The sequence below is a fragment of the Cebus imitator genome, unplaced genomic scaffold (assembly GCF_001604975.1).
Source record: "Cebus imitator isolate Cc_AM_T3 unplaced genomic scaffold, Cebus_imitator-1.0 Scaffold249, whole genome shotgun sequence".
Taxonomy (NCBI): Eukaryota; Metazoa; Chordata; class Mammalia; order Primates; family Cebidae; genus Cebus; species Cebus imitator.
In genome coordinates, this window is record NW_016107564.1 from 2,568,175 (window position 1) to 2,586,236 (window position 18,062).

The 18,062-nt window shown below is 40.1% G+C and overlaps 1 protein-coding gene across 8 annotated transcripts in view; it reads left to right on the top strand.

Moving 5' to 3' along the window:
* CC2D2A (coiled-coil and C2 domain containing 2A) overlaps nt 1-18,062 on the top strand; it is a 136,852-nt gene that overhangs the window by 36,215 nt on the left and 82,575 nt on the right. For all 8 annotated transcript variants that reach the window (XM_037727939.1, XM_037727938.1, XM_037727934.1 and 5 more), the window contains 6 exons: nt 2,608-2,696; nt 3,001-3,102; nt 10,331-10,432; nt 11,753-11,929; nt 15,219-15,381; nt 17,267-17,403. In XM_037727939.1, the coding sequence (XP_037583867.1) occupies nt 2,608-2,696; nt 3,001-3,102; nt 10,331-10,432; nt 11,753-11,929; nt 15,219-15,381; nt 17,267-17,403 (770 nt within the window). The remainder of the gene's footprint in view (nt 1-2,607; nt 2,697-3,000; nt 3,103-10,330; nt 10,433-11,752; nt 11,930-15,218; nt 15,382-17,266; nt 17,404-18,062) is intronic.

An 18,062-nucleotide genomic window follows, 5' to 3' on the forward strand; every position in this document is an offset into this window, starting at 1 on the left:
AGGAAAGCATTGGCAAGAAGCAGGGGTTCAGTCTAGAAGCCCTTGCTTACCCACCCAGGCATTCCACACGTGCTTAGTGATACTTACAGTGTGCCTTCCCTACATGGCTGGGAACCTTAGAACCTGGGGAGGAAACGGGTACTAATCAATAACCTAACAAATGCAGTCGTGTAACATTTAATGATAGGGAGACATTCTGAGAAATGCATCACTGAGTGATTATGTCATTATGGGACCATGATAAAGCATACTTACACAAACCTAGATAGTATATATATTTATTTCTGTATTTTTTTAATATGGAAAACCAAATGTCCCAGGGTCATTACTGAATACCAGTTATTTCTCCTACTTGATCTGCAAAACTGGTATCAGGTACCATAGATCAGATCTCTACATATGCTTCATTCTAATCCTGTGGGACCACTGTTGTATCTGGGATCTGCCATTGACCAAAACATCCTCTGCAGTACATGACTGTATATAAATTCAAAATGTGACAGATGCAATGAAGGATGTCTCAGGTCTCTGCACATATGTCACAGGAACACAATCTACCATAGTTATATTATCTTTAAAATGAAAAATGACTTGATTTTTAGTCATTTTTAAATGACTAAGTTTTAGTCATCTTTTAAAACTCATTTTTAGTGAGTTTTAAAAGAATATCAAAGGCTATTTTATTTAAGCTAATGGAGATTCTCTTAAAGAACTTTGAACCTCAACACATGCACGCCAGACTCTAATCATTACCATGAATATTTCATGCCTCCATACAGGCATAAAGTAAGTGATAGTTGGGAGCATGATATAGGTAGTATTTTATAGCTTTCTAACACACATGTGGAAGAACGCACAACCCAAGAAACTGGCTGTGCTGCAGAAGTGGGCTTTGAGGCCGGTGATTGTTGTCTTTGCTTGCATAAAGCAGGCTCAGGAGGAACCTGCAGACCTGTTATCTTTGCCTTCTCTCTGCCACTTTTTCCTCTACCTCTCTTCTTACTTTCACCTGCTGCCTTCCTCCCTGACAGTGTCATTGTCTACAAGCATGAGAATCCTTCTCTCCTCAGAAAACAGTCCTTTCTCAAAGCTTCAGCACTCACCATGGATCAAAGCCTTCCCAAGCCTTTACTTTTGAGTCTGGCCCCTTTCCCAGAGCTCGGTGTCCTGGACAAGCACGTCAGACCCATCTGGCCCCAGACAAATCAATCCCAGCACCTCCCAATCTGACTTCCCCTTCTCATTTCTCTTTCTTTCTCAGCAGCATCAAACTCCTCATCTTGAAACCTTTCCTTCTTTCTCTATGCCGGGGTCTTCCAGGTTGAGTGTGTGTTTAAACTCCCTTGGTGTCTGGGCTGTACCTCCAGGTTTTGGAGTATGCCTGAAAAGTAGTGTATCTAACAAATTCCCAGAAGACATGACTGTTGCTACCGCTGCTGCTGACCATTGGTCCATACCTACCAATCGCTGCTAAGCCCTATTGTATTCTCCTTTGCATGGCCTGTCTTACTGACTCAAACTGACCCTCTTCCCTTCTTATCTCATATCAGGACATCCTGACTTGGGTCCCTGGTGCCTTACCCACTCCACCCCAACCATCCTTACCTGCACCCCCAGGTGCAACTTCTGAAAATGCTGCATGCATTCGCATCCTCCTCCCTGCACATTCTTGATGTCTGCACTGCTTGGGGAATATAGCCAAGACTCCTTAATGTGACATCAGAGGCTTTCCATAACTTGACCCCAAAATTCTTCTGCAATCTTGAGTCCTTCTTCATCCTAGAAAAGATATTCTGCTCCACTCCTGCTAATATTCTGTTCCCCAAAGACTCCATTTTACTTCCACCTCTTTTGTAATGGTTTAGAGAATTGGGGGATGTGGTGCTGGGACCAAATCCCAAGCATTCCACATTCTGTGTGTGTGATGGTAGAGCCACTCATTTATCAAGCAGGAATGCAGAGCCCTCATTTCCGTGATAGCTGGTGATGATAATACCTGTGGTACTCCTCACAAAGATAGCATAAAAATTGATGAGAAATGCATCTGATGCAGATATCACAGCCTGGCACACAATAGCTGCCTGATAGTTCATGGTATTTATGGATATATTCAATAATATACATAAAATGCATATTGCCTCTATGATATAACCCAGGGCTAGGCCTGGGCCTATAGAAAAGATTTCTCTGATCAAAGTTATCAGTGTAGTTGAAAGTTAAACCCTGAAACCTCAAACTCATTAGCCACCCAATCATCTGACAAGCCTGTTTCTCAAATCAAATTTGAGAGCCTTTTCCCAGTGGCAATTGAATTGGTAAGTATTCATATGCCTTGAAAAGTCAAGTGTCATTCATTTTATTCTTAGTTAAGTCAAGTTGACAGTGCCAGGCAGGACAGACGTTTGCACCGTCAGTGTCAGAAAAGCCAGGACATGTACTTATTACGTCAAAAAGATGGTTGGCAGCATGATTTCATGTTTGCTTATGTGAAGTTCTAAATGTTCAAACTATAATTATGTTCTCTTATTTCTTTTTTAATTTAATCTTCCCTTTGTGGGGAGAGAATTTTTTTTAAGTAATTTTCCTTTTTCTTTTCCTTTGTTTAAGGCTTACCTCCAATTCCTTCAACTTCCAGAACAGGCTTTGCAGAATTTTCCATGAGGGGACGCATGAGGGAGAAACTGCAAGCTGCGAGGGTGAGAGAAACCACATGAATATTCTGTTCAGTGCTGATTGCAATCTTCTAGGGCTTGTCTAGCTTACTTTTGTGCTCCAAACTGCATGGATTTGAATACCATTCAATTTGTCTTTCAAGTTTTAAATGTTAATGTCTTATTTTGCATTGGCACAGATGAAAATGATGCTTCAGAATTTAATGTCATTTTTCTAAACCATATTCCTTGAGCTTACCCTTTAAAGAAAGATAGCAGTATGTTTTTACTGATTATTTCTCAGCATTCCTGACATCATGTAGCAGTAATTTTCTGTTTGACTTTTTAGTCCAAAGCAGAAAGTGCATTGCTGCAGGAAATGCCCACTCCTCGGCCCAGGCGCTTACGAAGTCCAAGTAAGAAAGAACTTGAGACTGAATTTGGCACAGAGGTGAGAAATGGACCCTCTCTACTTTGTGATCAAAACCAAGGAAGCAGAATGTAAAGTTTCCAGCAAAAGGTTTTAGAGCAGAGCTATGCACAGAGGAGATATTAAATGCTTATTAATGATTACAATTTGGGAGACTGAGGTGGGAGAATCACTTGAGTCCAAGAGTTCAACACCAGCCTGGGCAACAGAGCAAGATCCCACCCCTACTAAAAATAAAAAATTAGCTAGGCATGATGGCTTCTGCCTGTAGTTCCAGCTACCCAGGAGGCCAAGGTGGGAGGATCACTTAGACCCAGGAGTTCAAGGCTGCAGTGAGCTATGGTTATGCCACTGCAGTCCTGCCTGAGCAACAGAGTGAGACCCTGCTTCAAAAATAACTATTCTTATAATATCTACTATTTATAAAGTACTATTCTGTGCCAGGTATTTTGCCACCTTTGTCCCATGTTACCACATTTCACCATCCCTACAGGGCAAGTACTATTATTTTCACTCACATTTAACAGATGAGGAAACCGAGGGTCAGAGTAGATGTGAAGCCACCTGGGGCCACAGAGCATGCATGTGGAAGAGTCAGGATTTGATCCCAGCTCTGTATCACTTCCAGTCTGTCTCATTGGATCAGCATGACTGGACACATGGATCTTGTTAGAAAGCAGGGAGATAAAAGTGCAGTAGAAAAAAATAGAGTCAGATGCTAAGGGTCCTTGAATATCACATTTAGGAGCCTCAGTACTTTCCTACAAGCCATGGAAAACTATTGACAACAGGATGGGGAGGCAATCTGAATGCACTAGAGTGAATTTCATTTGCATCTGAGGTGCTGGTGAGGAATCTCAATATGTGTTCCTCCAGAGACACAGAGGAAGGGCCCAGGCCTAGAGAAACAGATTAGGGAAGTGTTTCTACTGTGGTAAGTATTAAAGTTCTGAGAGTGCCTTTGGAGAAAACCTCAGAGTTAAAGCCCTTGAGGAGGAGACAGAGCCTGGAAAAGAAAAACAGAGATGTCAATGAGGGGTAAGCGCTAAGCTAAGATGGCAGAAAAAGGAAGAGAAAAAAAAAACAGCAAATGGCTCAGGAGGTGTTTGCAACTCCAACCCAATTGGTTCTTGTTGCTTTTATTGGTTTGCGTTGTTTTTAACCGATGAGACAAAGAAGCCCAAGTTCTAAGGGTATTTCTGATTTCTTAAATGATGCCTTTTCTTTTTCTAGGATGAGGTGTTATAAAATGTTACCTATATTCACCCCAAACAGGTCACACAGGTTGCAAAACTACAAGGAATGTTGCAGCCTTGCTTATGTTTTGTGGTCTTCAGTAGGAACACTAGTCAGTCCAATGAAACGGCTTTATGACAATTTGTTATATGCCTTCATGATGCATTCTACTAAAAAAGCATTTTTTTCCTTTAATTTCCATTTATTTTCTTCTCTATAAAAGCCATAATTTTAAAATATTGGAAAATAAAGAAAAATATCGATAATCCCATCAGCTTGAAACAGGTACTTTGGTTATTTTGGAGGGTATGTGAGCTAAGCATCTGGTCATGTTAGCTCAGTGATAGGAGGTTCCAGTTCTTTATATCTGGCTTTTTCTGTATCTACTGACTGAAAATCATTTCACAACACCATTTAAAAACATAGATATCCTTATTCACATAGTTCTCACTGTCCATGGGCCACAAATACTGATATCTCAAATAAAGCTGGAAGTTGTAGAAGTAAAAATATGCTCCCTTGGCTACTAGGGTGTTTATTTCTCTTTGTGATCAGGATTCGGCTTGTATGTTCATAGTATTCCATATTCCCTAAGTACCATTCTTATGGTATTGAGGCAAACATCAACTGCTTTGTCTTTAGACCAAGTCACATATTCATAATATAACATCTCACAATCACATTTCTTCATGTATATACCTCAAATCCAGAAGGAATATCTGGAAACAAAGGTTCAATATCCTGTTCGTAAAAAAATTTAGTACACAAAGAGCACAAATACTGAACTTCAGCTGCCCAGGGCTAATGGCTGCCAACGTCACTCGCTAGTGATGTGACCTTTGACATGAGTTTAACCAGCTCCAGACCCCCGCTTCCTGCCTGTGTAAAATAAGGGTGATACCAGAACCTAGTTCTTGGTATTGTTTTGAGGATTAAATGAGTGAATACATGTTACAGTGTTCCACATAGTACTAGGCACATGGTCAGCCCTCTCTATTTAAGTATTAGTGATTGTTAGATGCTGTATACTCAGCAAGAAAAGAAGAGGAAACCAGTTAGGAATACTTTTGTCAGTAATCCATATTTACCAATGCAAACCACTGCTTAATCTCTTTTGTATTTCTTTTCACTTTATACTCAGCAGACTTGCAATTGGTGAACAAATGCAAATCACTAAAAACACATAAATATCAAAGTAAAAGTAACACAGAACCTTGAAACCTTGGCCTCCACTAGATATGACCAAAATTTCTCTACATGTGGCCCTGGTTCACTGTCTCAGGTTACCCAAGATCCGATCCTTGAACCGAACCTACCTGCTGCTCAGCCAGCATTTATAAAAAACTCCTTCCTGCCAGGTGTCCAATAGACTCAGAACACACAGAGATGGCAGTGACAGCTCACCCTTGAGGAGCTCAGTGGGGCTGACAGCCAGTGGAGGTATAGGGGGATTCAGCTCTGCAGTGGGTGCTGTTAGCAGCCCACCAAAATGGTACCTCATCCCAGCCTCAAAATCAGGTTATGTAAAATTTAAGGTATCTTGAATTAAGCCATGGCTTACTTTGATCTGACACCCAAAACACAAGTAACAAAAGAATAAATAGCTATATTGGACTTCATCAAAATTAAAAACTTGTGCTTCAAAGGAAACCATTGAACAAGTAAGAACACATGGAATGGAGAATTTATTTGCAAATCATGTATCTTGATTAGTATCAGGACCCGTATCAAGTGTATATAAAAATTTGAGGGGTCTACAAAACGATCAGATTAGGATGTCTAAGAAATTGGTTTAGAATAGAGATCAGCGCTAGAGCAAATATATTTTGTAATTATGCTATAACAAAAGCAGTGAGACTTGAATTGGTCTAGTCCAAGTCAGAAGAGGGCTCTCGAGTCTTTTTGGAGGATACAACAAATTTAAGGGTGAGAATGAATTCCTAGATGGATATGTGCCCATATGAATGATAGGCACTCAATATTTGATTGCTGGATTGAAATTGATTATAATTATTACTTTAAGATTATACAAATGTATTATAGATAATAGTTCTTTAAAATTTAACTCAGCATGCTCAATCATTTTAAGTATAATTAATGGCCTTAAATGTATTAATATAATTCACTTTAAAACTTTTTAAGATTTTGACAAAAATTACATTATATGCTTTTTTATCAAGTCCATAAATATTGTAACAAAACCATCAATACTGCAATAAATCACATCAGTGGTATTATATTATCTGAGCATATTTTCTATACCAACCCAATGGAAAGAAACAAATATAATAATCTCCACATATTTTGCCACCTGCAATTTAACCCAATTATTTTCTAGATTACTAGTGTTAGGCTTTCTGCCTGGTCTTGTGTTTTATTATCATCATCTTCACAGATCTCTAAGCCCAAGCTTGCCTATACAGAGCCAAGTTTCTCTCTCATGGGTTGACTTCTCGGTTTGTTTTGTGTGTTTTCAAACACATCAGTCTCTCTCCTGTGCTATAGGAGGTGGGCAGACAGAAATAGAATGGCATCATCAACAATTCGTGAGAAAGTCTTGACCCTATTTTACAAGGGGACCTGACTTGGCAGAATCTTAAAAAGCCTTCCTGACCAAGCACAGGAATCCGATCTTTATTCTACTTCAGTTTTTAAAAAATTGTCCTTACACTTGGTAATAATCATCTGCTTCTTTCCTCAAACTCAAAAATATTTAAAATACTGAAATTTACCAAGACAAATAATAACTTCATTTTGCATTGCATTGTGGAATGTATTGATTAGCACAGCTTCAACTTTCGTACAATTGAGTTGGTAGATAATTATTTAACCTTAACACTACAAAATGAGAAAATGAAGGACAAGTATAGAATTCAACATAAAAGGAAACTATATATAGTCACTTGATATTATGATAGATTGTACCCAACTGATACCCTCGTTTTTATTCTGGACATTACTGGACCTAAGTCAAATTTGACAGCACCATTAGCTGCACCTAAGTAAAATTTGACAGCACCCCACTTTACTATACCTCCAGGTTTCATTCCAGGAGTATCCCTGCCTCTCCAGAAGGCTTGTGGAGGCCCACTCAGGTATTCTGACACATATGCAAAACTGGGAGCACCAGGGGCTTACCCTCTGCTGCAGTCACCAACTATGTAGGTGCCAAGGGGAAACATCCCCTTAACCCTCTGAAAGTTCACTGAAAATCAGCTGACAAAAGGTATATTAATAGGAGAAAAGGCATACACATTTATCAACTTGCAAGGAGTACAGATAGTTATGTGCTCTTCATCCTAGAGGAAAGAGAGTTGGGGAAGTATGGATGATTTTAGCAAGTGGCAAATGATTTTTAGAGGAATTCAATGGATCTGAAGAACATACAGTGCCCTCGGACGAAGTCTGTTGGGCCCACAGAGCAGACAGTGTTTTTTGGTAAAAGTCTGTCCAAGTGTGTTGATGGACTTCAGTCTTTCTTCCTGTGATATGGGTACAGTTAATGAACACTCAGGGGAGGGGCCAAAGGTCACCGTCTTCTTTGGCAGGTTTGGACTCAGGAAGGTAAGGGCACTTCAAAGAACAACCTTGCCCTGTGCTTTAGAAGAGACGGAATTTGGCATCAAAGGTAGGGGAGGTCAGACCTTGAGGCTTCTTCTTCAGTTCAGCATATCAAAGCACCATATTTTGGGCCATCTGTTTCTGAGCCCCTCTAACCACCTGGTACAGAAGCCATTAGACAAATATTTCTCTCTTCTGTGTCCCTGGCGGACAGTTCTGAGAAGCAGTCTACATGATTCCTCAGAGGATCCCTGTGGGTTAAACTCTCTTGCCCACAGTGGTGGCCTTCTCAATAAATCTCTCCTGCACTGATTTTCCACCTGCTTTATTCTTCCCAGTCCCCAATTCCTATTCCTTGGTGTCACTTCTCAGAGTCAACTACAGGCACAGAAAAATGCTTGCTACAGGCTCTGGTTTCCCATTGGCTAAACTAAAATGTTTCGTCATATCATGTGCATACAAAGTATAAACAAAAAAAAAGACGTGTAAAAAAGCTAGTAATATTATAATAATAGCTACCATTAATGTACCTAACTGGTTATTTTTTATGTACATTTCCTTATTAGATGCTCTTCCCAAGTGGCCTAAGTTGTAAGTGGTGAAGTTAAAATTCAAAGCCAGGGAGTCAGACTTCAGAGCCCATGGTTTCAATTGCCAAGTTCTACAGGACAGTGCCTGACATGAATCAGACAATTTGATGCTGATAAAGAGAGTTCATTTTAGGATGGAGAAAGGAAGAACCTTTATGTAGTCTTGAGGAACAGGTAGGACTTGGGAGGGATATATTGAAGGTCCCCAGTGAAGATGGCACACTACATTACTGTTGTTGGGTGACAATTATTCCATGCTGTGACATAATTCTCAGTCCATATAATAATGATCAAGTTTCTTTCATAGGTAGAATAAGTATGTTCCTTCTTGCTATGAATGCCTATATATGCAACTGGAATGGCTTACAATTACTCAAAATTGCTTGCGATTTAAATTGTGCTTCATGAAAAAGGAGGAGTGTCGGGATTTTAAAACAGGGGGATTAGAAAGAAGTTGGGTAAGAAGTTGAAAACAGGCCGGGCACAGTGGCTCACACTTGTAATCCCAGCACTTTGGGAGGCCAAGATGGGTGGATCACAAGGTCAGGAGATGGAGACCATCCTGGATAACACAGTGAAACCCTGTCTCTACTAAAAATACAAAATATTAGCCAGGCATTGTGGTGGGTGCCTGTAGTCCCAGCTACTTGGAAGGCTGAGGCAGGAGAATCACTTGAACCAGGAAAGCAGAGGTTGTAGTGAGTCAAGATCACATGACTGCACTCCAGCCTGGGTGACAGAGCGAGACTCCGTAAAAAAAAAAAAATTAATTAATTAAAAAAAAAGAAGTCAAAAATAACACCTTGAAGATTAGCTTTCAGAGGAGAAAGGGCATACCCATATGATAACTATCACATAGAGCAAGTAGAGGCAGAAGGCTCAGATAGCAGGACCAGAGGCTAAGTGAGGACAGGCCATGTGCCCTGGAGGATGTATGTTGGACTTATTTACAATCAGACATTATTAATGTTTTTCTTTATAGACTGTTTGGAAACAATCCTCTGTAAAGTGAATAATCTTAATTTATAGGATGAGATAACACTTTTTTTTTTTTTTTGAGACAGAGTCTTGCTTTGTCTCCTAGGATGGAGTACAGTGGTGCGATTTCAGCTCACTGCAACCTCCACCTCCTGGGTTCAAGGGATTTTCCTGCCTCAGCCTCCCAAGTAGCTCGGATTACAGGCACCTGCCACCACACCAGGGTAATCTTTGTATTTTTAGTAAAGGTGGGATTTCACCATGTTGGCCAGCCTGCTCTTGAACTCCTGACCTCAGGTGATCTGCCCACCTTGGCCTCCCAAAGTTCTGGGAGTGCAAACATGAGCCACCGCACCTGGCCAACACTTTTTAAAGCTTATTGAATATAAAATTTGTTTAGTCTTGAGAGAGATGAGTAAGAAAATATTCAGCAAATATACAGTCCTACATCACTTAATGATGGGGATATGTTCTGAGAAATGTGTTCTTAGGCAATTTCATCATTGTGTGAATGTACTTACACAAACCTAGACAACATAGCCAACCACATTCCTAGGCTACAAACCTGAAAAGCATGTTATTTTTGTTGAATACCATAGCAACTGTAACACAATGGTAAGTATTTTTGTATGTAAACATAGAAAGGTGACAGTAAAAATACTGTATTTATAGTCTATGGGACCTCCGTCAGTTCTGCAGTTTGTAACTATGGAGTGCATGACTGAATTTGAAATTTGCTAACATTCCATGCCTTAGGAATGATGAGATGCAGCAGCAATCAGAAGATAAGCCTTTGTGGGTGGGGAAGGGTTAACCTTCATTTTAGAACATCTGAAGTTTCTTGGTTTAAATGGCTTATCTATATTTTTTTTCCACTCATATAGCCAGGGAAAAAGGTAGAAAGTACTCAACAAGAAATCGATTCCCAAAGTCATTCAAGAGTGAAGTTCCGTGATTCTGCACGAAAAATCAAACCTAAACCCCAGGTGAGAAATCTTGTCTTTTTAAATTATTTGTTTGCATTTTTAAAAAATATCTGATGAGAATGACTACAGGCCAGGTGCAGTGGGTCATGCCTGCAATCCCAGTGCTTTGGGAGGCCAAGATGGGTGGATCAATTGAGCACAGGAGTTCAAGACCAGCCTGGACAACATGGCGAAACCCCATCTCTACAAAAAATAGAAAAATTAGCCAGGCATGGTGGCACACACCTGTGGTCCCAGCTACTCGGGAGGCTGAGATGGGAGGGTCACTTGAGACCGGGAGCTCAAAGCTGCAGTGAGCTGTGATTGCATCACTGCACTCCAGCCTTGGTGACAGAATGAGACATTCTCTAAATTAAAAATAAATAAGTGATAGGCCAGGCACAGTGGCTCACACCTGTAATCCTAGCACTTTGGGAGGCTGAGGTGGGTGGATCATGAGGTCAAGAGATCGAGACCATCCTGGCCAACATGGTGAAACCTCGTCTCTACTAAAAATACAAAAATTAGATGGGTGTGGGGACACAAGCCTGTAGTCCCAGCTACTCGGGAGGCTGAGGCAGGAGAATTGCTTGAACCTGGGAGGCGGAGGTTGCAGTGAGCCAAGATTGCGCCACTGCATTCCAGCCTGGCACCTGGCAATGGAGCGAGACTCTGTCTCTAAATAAATAAATTAAATAAATAAATAAGTGACTACAACATAACCTGACTCGTGTTGCCATGCAATCTGCAAGATAAAGGTAGTAGGAGAAGTGACTCCAAGTTTCAGACTAGCTGGAGAGATCAGAATATTGCTTCACCTGAGGAAGGAGGGGTGCATGTAAATACCGGAGATGTTAGTGATAAGACAACTTGTTCATCTCTCAAGTTGCCCTGACTTTCATAATGGGAAGAAAGGAGAGTACTAACTCAAAATGAGAAACAACAAAAAAAAGTTATTTGCTTAAAAAATTCTATATTTCTAATAATAAAACTATCTCAGCATTGGCTGATAAAACAGTAAATCCACTATTTGTCATTTTAATCTTTTCTAAAGTGTTTACTGCTATAAATAATATATTTATATACTTATTGGGATGTAAATAATTGCTGGGGTTTTTTAAAAGTCACTAATTAGAGTTACTATTAAAGGAGGCCTCCAACTGCCTATGGCAGGCATTAAACTTCATTACCAGTAATCTCACACCTTTAACTAAGACAATATGCTTCGGAGGCCTGAAATATGCCTGATCGCATTAGCATCAAGCCAGCTGTCAGTTAATTGTGCAGAGCTCGTTATAACTTAGACATGTGAAATTGCAATTGCTCCTTGCTTTTCATTAGGTTCCACCTGGCTTCCCTTCTGCAGAAGAGGCCTATAACTTCTTCACTTTCAACTTTGATCCTGAACCAGAGGATTCAGAGAAAAAAACAAAAGCAAGTCACAGAGAGGGAACTAATCAAGAGGAGGAGGAAGGGGAAGAAGAAGAGCCACCTGCACAAGGAGGAGGAAAGGAAACGGTATTTCAGGATGGTAATTAGGTGCGGGTAGAGGGTTAGGAGGAAAAGGGTGATGTCCCTGCAAGAAACAAAGTGGCTCAGGAGAAACCCGCCACCGCTAGTAGAAAGACTCTCCACATCTGCGTTGCAATCCCAAGTACTGAATTCACGTGGCTTCCTGTAGTTCTGGGTTAGACCCTACAATGTGGTAGGAAGGACCTTGATTAAACCTGTTGATCCTTCTTTTGTGGAAAACAATTAAATAATGTGGCTTGTGGATTTTTCTTGCTAGACTCCACATAGTGACTATTTATTCCACGTATTTATTCCATGTGCAAAATATGTGCCTCTGAAAGGCAAATGAAACCTCAGTTTCTCTCTTACCATGTAACCTTACAAAGTGAGCAGCTTCTTGTGCCCAAACACAAGGCTACAACTCAAATTCTGTAATTGTGGGTGGTATGTGTGAAATAAAAGGAGACGACATCATTTAAAAATGGGCAAACGTATTGAATAGACATTTCTTCAAAGAAGACATGCAAATGGACAGTAAGCCCATAAAAAGATACTTACACTATTCATCAGTAGGGAAATGCAAATCAAACCCACAATGAGATATCCCTGCATATCTGTTAGAATGGCTCTTACCAAAAAACAAAATAAGTGTCATAGAGGTTATGGAGAAATTAGATGTTGGTGCATTGCTTGTAGGCAAGTAAAATAGTGCAGCTGCTATGAAAAACAGTATGGTGGTTCTTCAAAAGTTAATCACGGAATTACAATATGATCCAGCAATTCAATTCCACTCTGTGAATATATCCAAAAGAACAGAAAACAAGAACTTGAACATATACTTGTGCACCAGTGTTCACTGCAGCATTATTCACAAAAGCTAAGCCAAGTGTTCATTGGCAGATAAATGGATAAACACAAATATACAACCTCAGAAAGCCACAACATAGGCATACCTTGAAGACATTACACTAAGAAAAGTAAGCCAGTCACGAAAGGATAAATACTGTGTAATTTCACTTATATGAGCTATGTTGTGTAGTCAAAATCATAGAGACAAAAGGTAGAATGGTGGTTGTCAGAGGCTAGAGGAAGGAGAGAATGGAAAGTTATTGTTTAATAGTTATAGAATTTCATTTTGGGAAGATGGACAAGTGGTGGTAATGGTAGCACTACAATACAAATTTACTTAATGCCACTGAACTGTTTGCCTAAAAATGGTTAAAATGGACCAGGCACAGTGGCTCATGCCTCTAATCCCAGCACTTTGGGAGGCTGAGGCAAGTGGATCACCTAAGGACAAGAGTTCACAACCAGCCTGGCCAACATGGTGAAACCCCATCTCTACTAAAAATGCAAATATTAGCTGGGTGTGGTGGCGGACACCTGTAATCCCAGCTACTTGGGAGGCTGAGGCAGGAAAACTGCTTGAACCCAGGAGGCAGTGGTTGCAATGGTTGCAGTAAGCTGAGATCATTCCATTGCACTCCAGCGTAGATGACAGAGCAAGACTCCATCTCAAAAAAGCAGTTAAAATGGTAGACTTTATGTTATATATTTTACCATATAAAAAAATAAAGAAAACACACTAGGATATTCTAGTATTTGCATAATTGGCATACTTCTATGCTTCACTTACAATCTCCTCCCTTGAAAAATGCCTCCCAGAAATTTATTTTTTTTAAACCTAGATCTACAGAAGCTTGGGAATATTTTAGCCTATTCTATAATAACTGTTTCACAAGTCAGCATTCAGTTTGTTCAGCGTTGCTTGAGTGTCCTCCTGACATGACAGCTGGCTTCCCAAAAGCAAGTGATCTAGAGGAGAACCGAAAACAAAAAAGAAAAAAAAAAAAAAAAAACAAAAAAAAAAAAAAAAAAAAAAAAAAAAAAAAAAAGAAAAACACACAGTTCCTTTTATGACCTGGTCTCAGGAGCCACATACCGTCACTTCTGCCATATTTTACTCCAGAGAAGCAAGTCATGAGACATAGTGCACTCTCAAACGGAGGAGAATTGGGCTCCACCTTTTGAAGACAGATGTCTCCAATTGTGAATACCTTCTGATATTCTGACACTTTCCTCCAAAGGCCACCTCTCCCTTCCTTTTGCCTATTCACTGCCCCAGAAGCTGTGTGCCTAAAACTGCTCTTTTAAATCACATACACTTTGAAGCCCCTTTCCTATAGTCCATGCTCTGCTCTGCCCGGACACTTAAAATATTTTCATCTTCAAGGTTGATTTAGTCTTTTTGAACAAATTTTTAGATCCTCTATAGCCCCTTTCATAGATTCCCATTTCTGTCTGCTCTGTAGTTTTTCTCTGGGTGATTTTGCTCACCATGAAGCAGAGGTGGGGCAGGGGAAAGAAGATTACACACTGCCATCTGGTGATCTTTCATTTTTCACTTGTTTGATGTTTTGACATTCTCTGTCTTCGAGTTAAGTTAAAAGCATGGTTTCCACATAGATTCCCTTTTTCCTTCTTATTGTTCTGTGTAGTTGAGGAGGAAATATTAAGAGCCAGGTGGCTAGACTGCCATCATTGTTTTCAGCTATTCAAAGTCTCCACAGGATTTTAAGAGATGTTGCTCATAAACGGATACCAGCTTTAAATTTTTAAAAGAAGGGACAGAAAAAGAAAAAGTAGAGGAAGGAGGAGAAGACGTTTGGAAAATATTCAAACAAAATCAATATATATATTGATTTATAGCCTCTTTGCTTTGAATTTTTAATGCGTCATTTAATTTCATCCTCGCAAAGTGCTTAGAGGTAAACTCTATTAATATAACCATCTTATAAGTGAGGAAACTGAGGATCAGAAGGTTAAATAAGCTCTTTCAAGTTCCTCAGGCAGTATAAGGTGAAGCTGGGGTTTAAGCCCAGGCAGTCTGAACAGGGTGTGTAGACTGTGCACTTGGTGCCTTTTCCCTTGGGTTAGTGCCAGGTGGAAGGTTAAACTGCTACATAAAGTCTGAGCCCAATTCTTTACATGAATGGCGAAAGGTAAGTACCCTCAAAGGAGGCCAGACTTGTTGGGATTTTGATTGTTTTGCTTACCACTTCTCTTCTGATCCAGCCATCTCTGAATTTGACATCTTCCAGGTATGTAGAATAGAGCAAAAACAATTTTTTAAAACCCACTTGTTAAATACAACAGGTTATATAGTTCTATGCTTTCATTTTTTTAAAAAAGAAAAAGTTGTAGGAAATGTTAAGTTTGATAAGTTTGGTATTGTTAATTATTTTTCTAAGAATCTTAGCATGATTTTTTCTTCTTATTTTTTAACATTATGCAGGATGAGGAAGAACTCCTTAATGGTGATGATGCCGAGGACTTCCTATTGGGCTTAGATCACATGGTTGATGATTTTATAGCAGTCAGACCTGCAGATTATGAAAGCATCCACGATCGGCTGCAGATGGAAAGAGAAATGCTCTTCATACCGAGTAGGCAGGCAGGTACTTGCTTTTTTTATTTTCTTGTTCAGCTTAGACATTGTCACTTACCGTGTAATGAAATATGGTTAGTGCATAAGGATGCCTCATCTCCAGAACTGATTCCCATTTCTAATCTGATTTAACAAGACAAACAATTCAAAAGTGGGCAAAGCATATGAACAGATACTTTTCAAAAGAAGACATGTATGAGGCCAACAAACATATGAAAAAATGCTCATCATCAGTGGTCATTAGAAAAATGCAAATCAAAACTACATTGAGATACCATCTCACACCAGTTAGAACGGCGATCATTAAAAAATCTGGAGACAACAGATGCTGGAGAGGATGTGGAGAAATAAGAACACTTTTATACTGTTGGTGGGAGTGTAAATTAGTTCAACCATTGTGGAAGACAGTGTGGCAATTCCTCAGGGATCTACAAATAGAAATTCCATTTGACCCAGCAATCCCATTTCTGGGTATATACCCAAAGGATTATAAATCGTTCTATTATAAAGACGCATGCACATGTATGTTCACTGCAGCACTGTTTACAATAGCAAAGACCTGGAACCAACCCAAATGCCCATCGATGACAGACTGGATACGGAAAGTGTGGCACATATACACCATGGAATACTATGCAGCCATAAGAAAGGATGAGTTCCTGTCCTTTGTAGGGACATGGATGAATCTGGAAACCATCATTCTCAGCAAACTGACACAAGAACAGAAAATCCAACACCGCATGTTCTCACTCATAGGCAGGTGTTGAACAATGAGAACACAGGGACACAGGAGGGGTCTGTTGGGTGGAGCTAGGGGAGGGATAGCGGGGGGTGGGGAGGATGGGGAGGGATAACATGGGGAGAGATGCCAGAGATAGGTGACAGGGGGATGGAGGCAGCAAACCATATTGCCATGTATGTACCTATGCCACAATCCTGCATGATCTGCACATGTACCCCAGAACCTAAAGTACAATAAAACACACACACACACACACACACACACACACACACACACACAGAGAGAGAGAGAGAGAGAGAGAGAGAGAGAGAGAGCATGGAAAAAAATATCCATTCAACAAACACTTATTGACAGACTAATGGATGATACACCAGAGTACTGTGGGAACCCTTCATCAAATCAAGGATCAGTTACAGGGCTGAGAGTTTATGAGAACAGCCTTTCTTTCATCTTAACTTTATCCCCACCCTTGCCTAAGTTACCATCCCCTGTGTGTTTTCTTACTACTCTATGACGTTATCTTATAGAGACCTTTGCACCTGTTGCTGCCTATCACTTCCGCTACGATCTAAGCTCCAAGGCAGCAGGAGCCTGGCCTGGATTCCTGAGGTCTCATCTGTGCCTGGCACAAGGAGGCTCTCAGTAAAGATGTGTTCTATGAATGAATAAAGCAGTGAATGAATAAATGAGGCAATGATTATGTTCACTCAAATAAACTTGTTAGCTTACAAGGCACATCCTAATACTTTACCTCATTTAATTCTCCCAGAAGCCCAGTTAAGTAGATTATTATCTCTTCTGTACAGGAGGAAAGAGTAGAAAGAAGTGCCTAGCCCAGTTCACCCAGCTGAAGAGTAATAGAGCTAAAACTTGTCCCTCGTCCTTTGATTTGAATATTACCTTCTCAGTATGCCACAACTATGAGTTATGTATTAAATTATTTAGGCATTTTCTTTAAATACCCGATTCTACAACATGTTGCTGCAAGTGAACACGTTCATCTTTTCCTTGGTTCTGCTTTTATAAATTAGTTTGGAAAATTTTTATTTTCTAAGAGCGTAAATGAAATCTCTGGTGCTTAATTCACCAAACTGCAGATTGAGGTATTTAGATTGGCCCTAATATTTATTTTATGTATTTATAAACTATCTAGTACCTACATATAAAAAGCTTCCTGAGAATGTACAGCCCAGATTTCTGGAAGATGAAGGCCTTTACACCGGGGTAAGACCAGAGGTGTCACGCACCAATCAGAACATCATGGAGAACAGATTGCTGGTGCAGGACCCCGTAAGTGTGTACATTTTGCTCCCAAGTGTGGCCAGGGCACACTAGACTTAGCTTTTAATTTGCTAACAAACAGGGCAGTCATTGCATCCACCGTACTCGTTTCCTCTTGAGGTTATCCACAGAAAGTGGTTCATTTTTTTTTAACTTTCTCTCTCAGTATATTTATTGATCCTAAAATAACATAACTTCCAAACTACTCAAAACACATCTTCGCCAGCTGGATCTGCTAAGCCAGATGCTGGCAACCTTTTCCTACTTGACAGAATTTTTTAATTATCCCTAGGTAGAATAGTCTCAATTTTGAATTTTTATCCTTAAATGTTTAGTAAATAGAAAATAAATTTTTCTTAAGCATTCATATTTAAGCTTTTTTAGCTTTTGTTTTGTTTTATTTTTTTGAGACAGAGTCTTGCTCTGTTGGTCAGGCTGGAGTGCAATGGTGTGTTCTCAGCTCACTGCAACCTCCACCTCCCGGGTTTAAGATATTCTCTTGCCTCAGCCTCCTGAGTAGCTGGGACTACAGGCGCTCACCACCATGCCCAGCTAATTTTTGTATTTTTAGTAGAGATGGGATTTCACCATGTTGGCAAGGCAGGTCTCAAACTCCTGACCTCATGATCCGCCTGCCTCAGTCCCCCAAAGTGCTGGGATTACAGGTG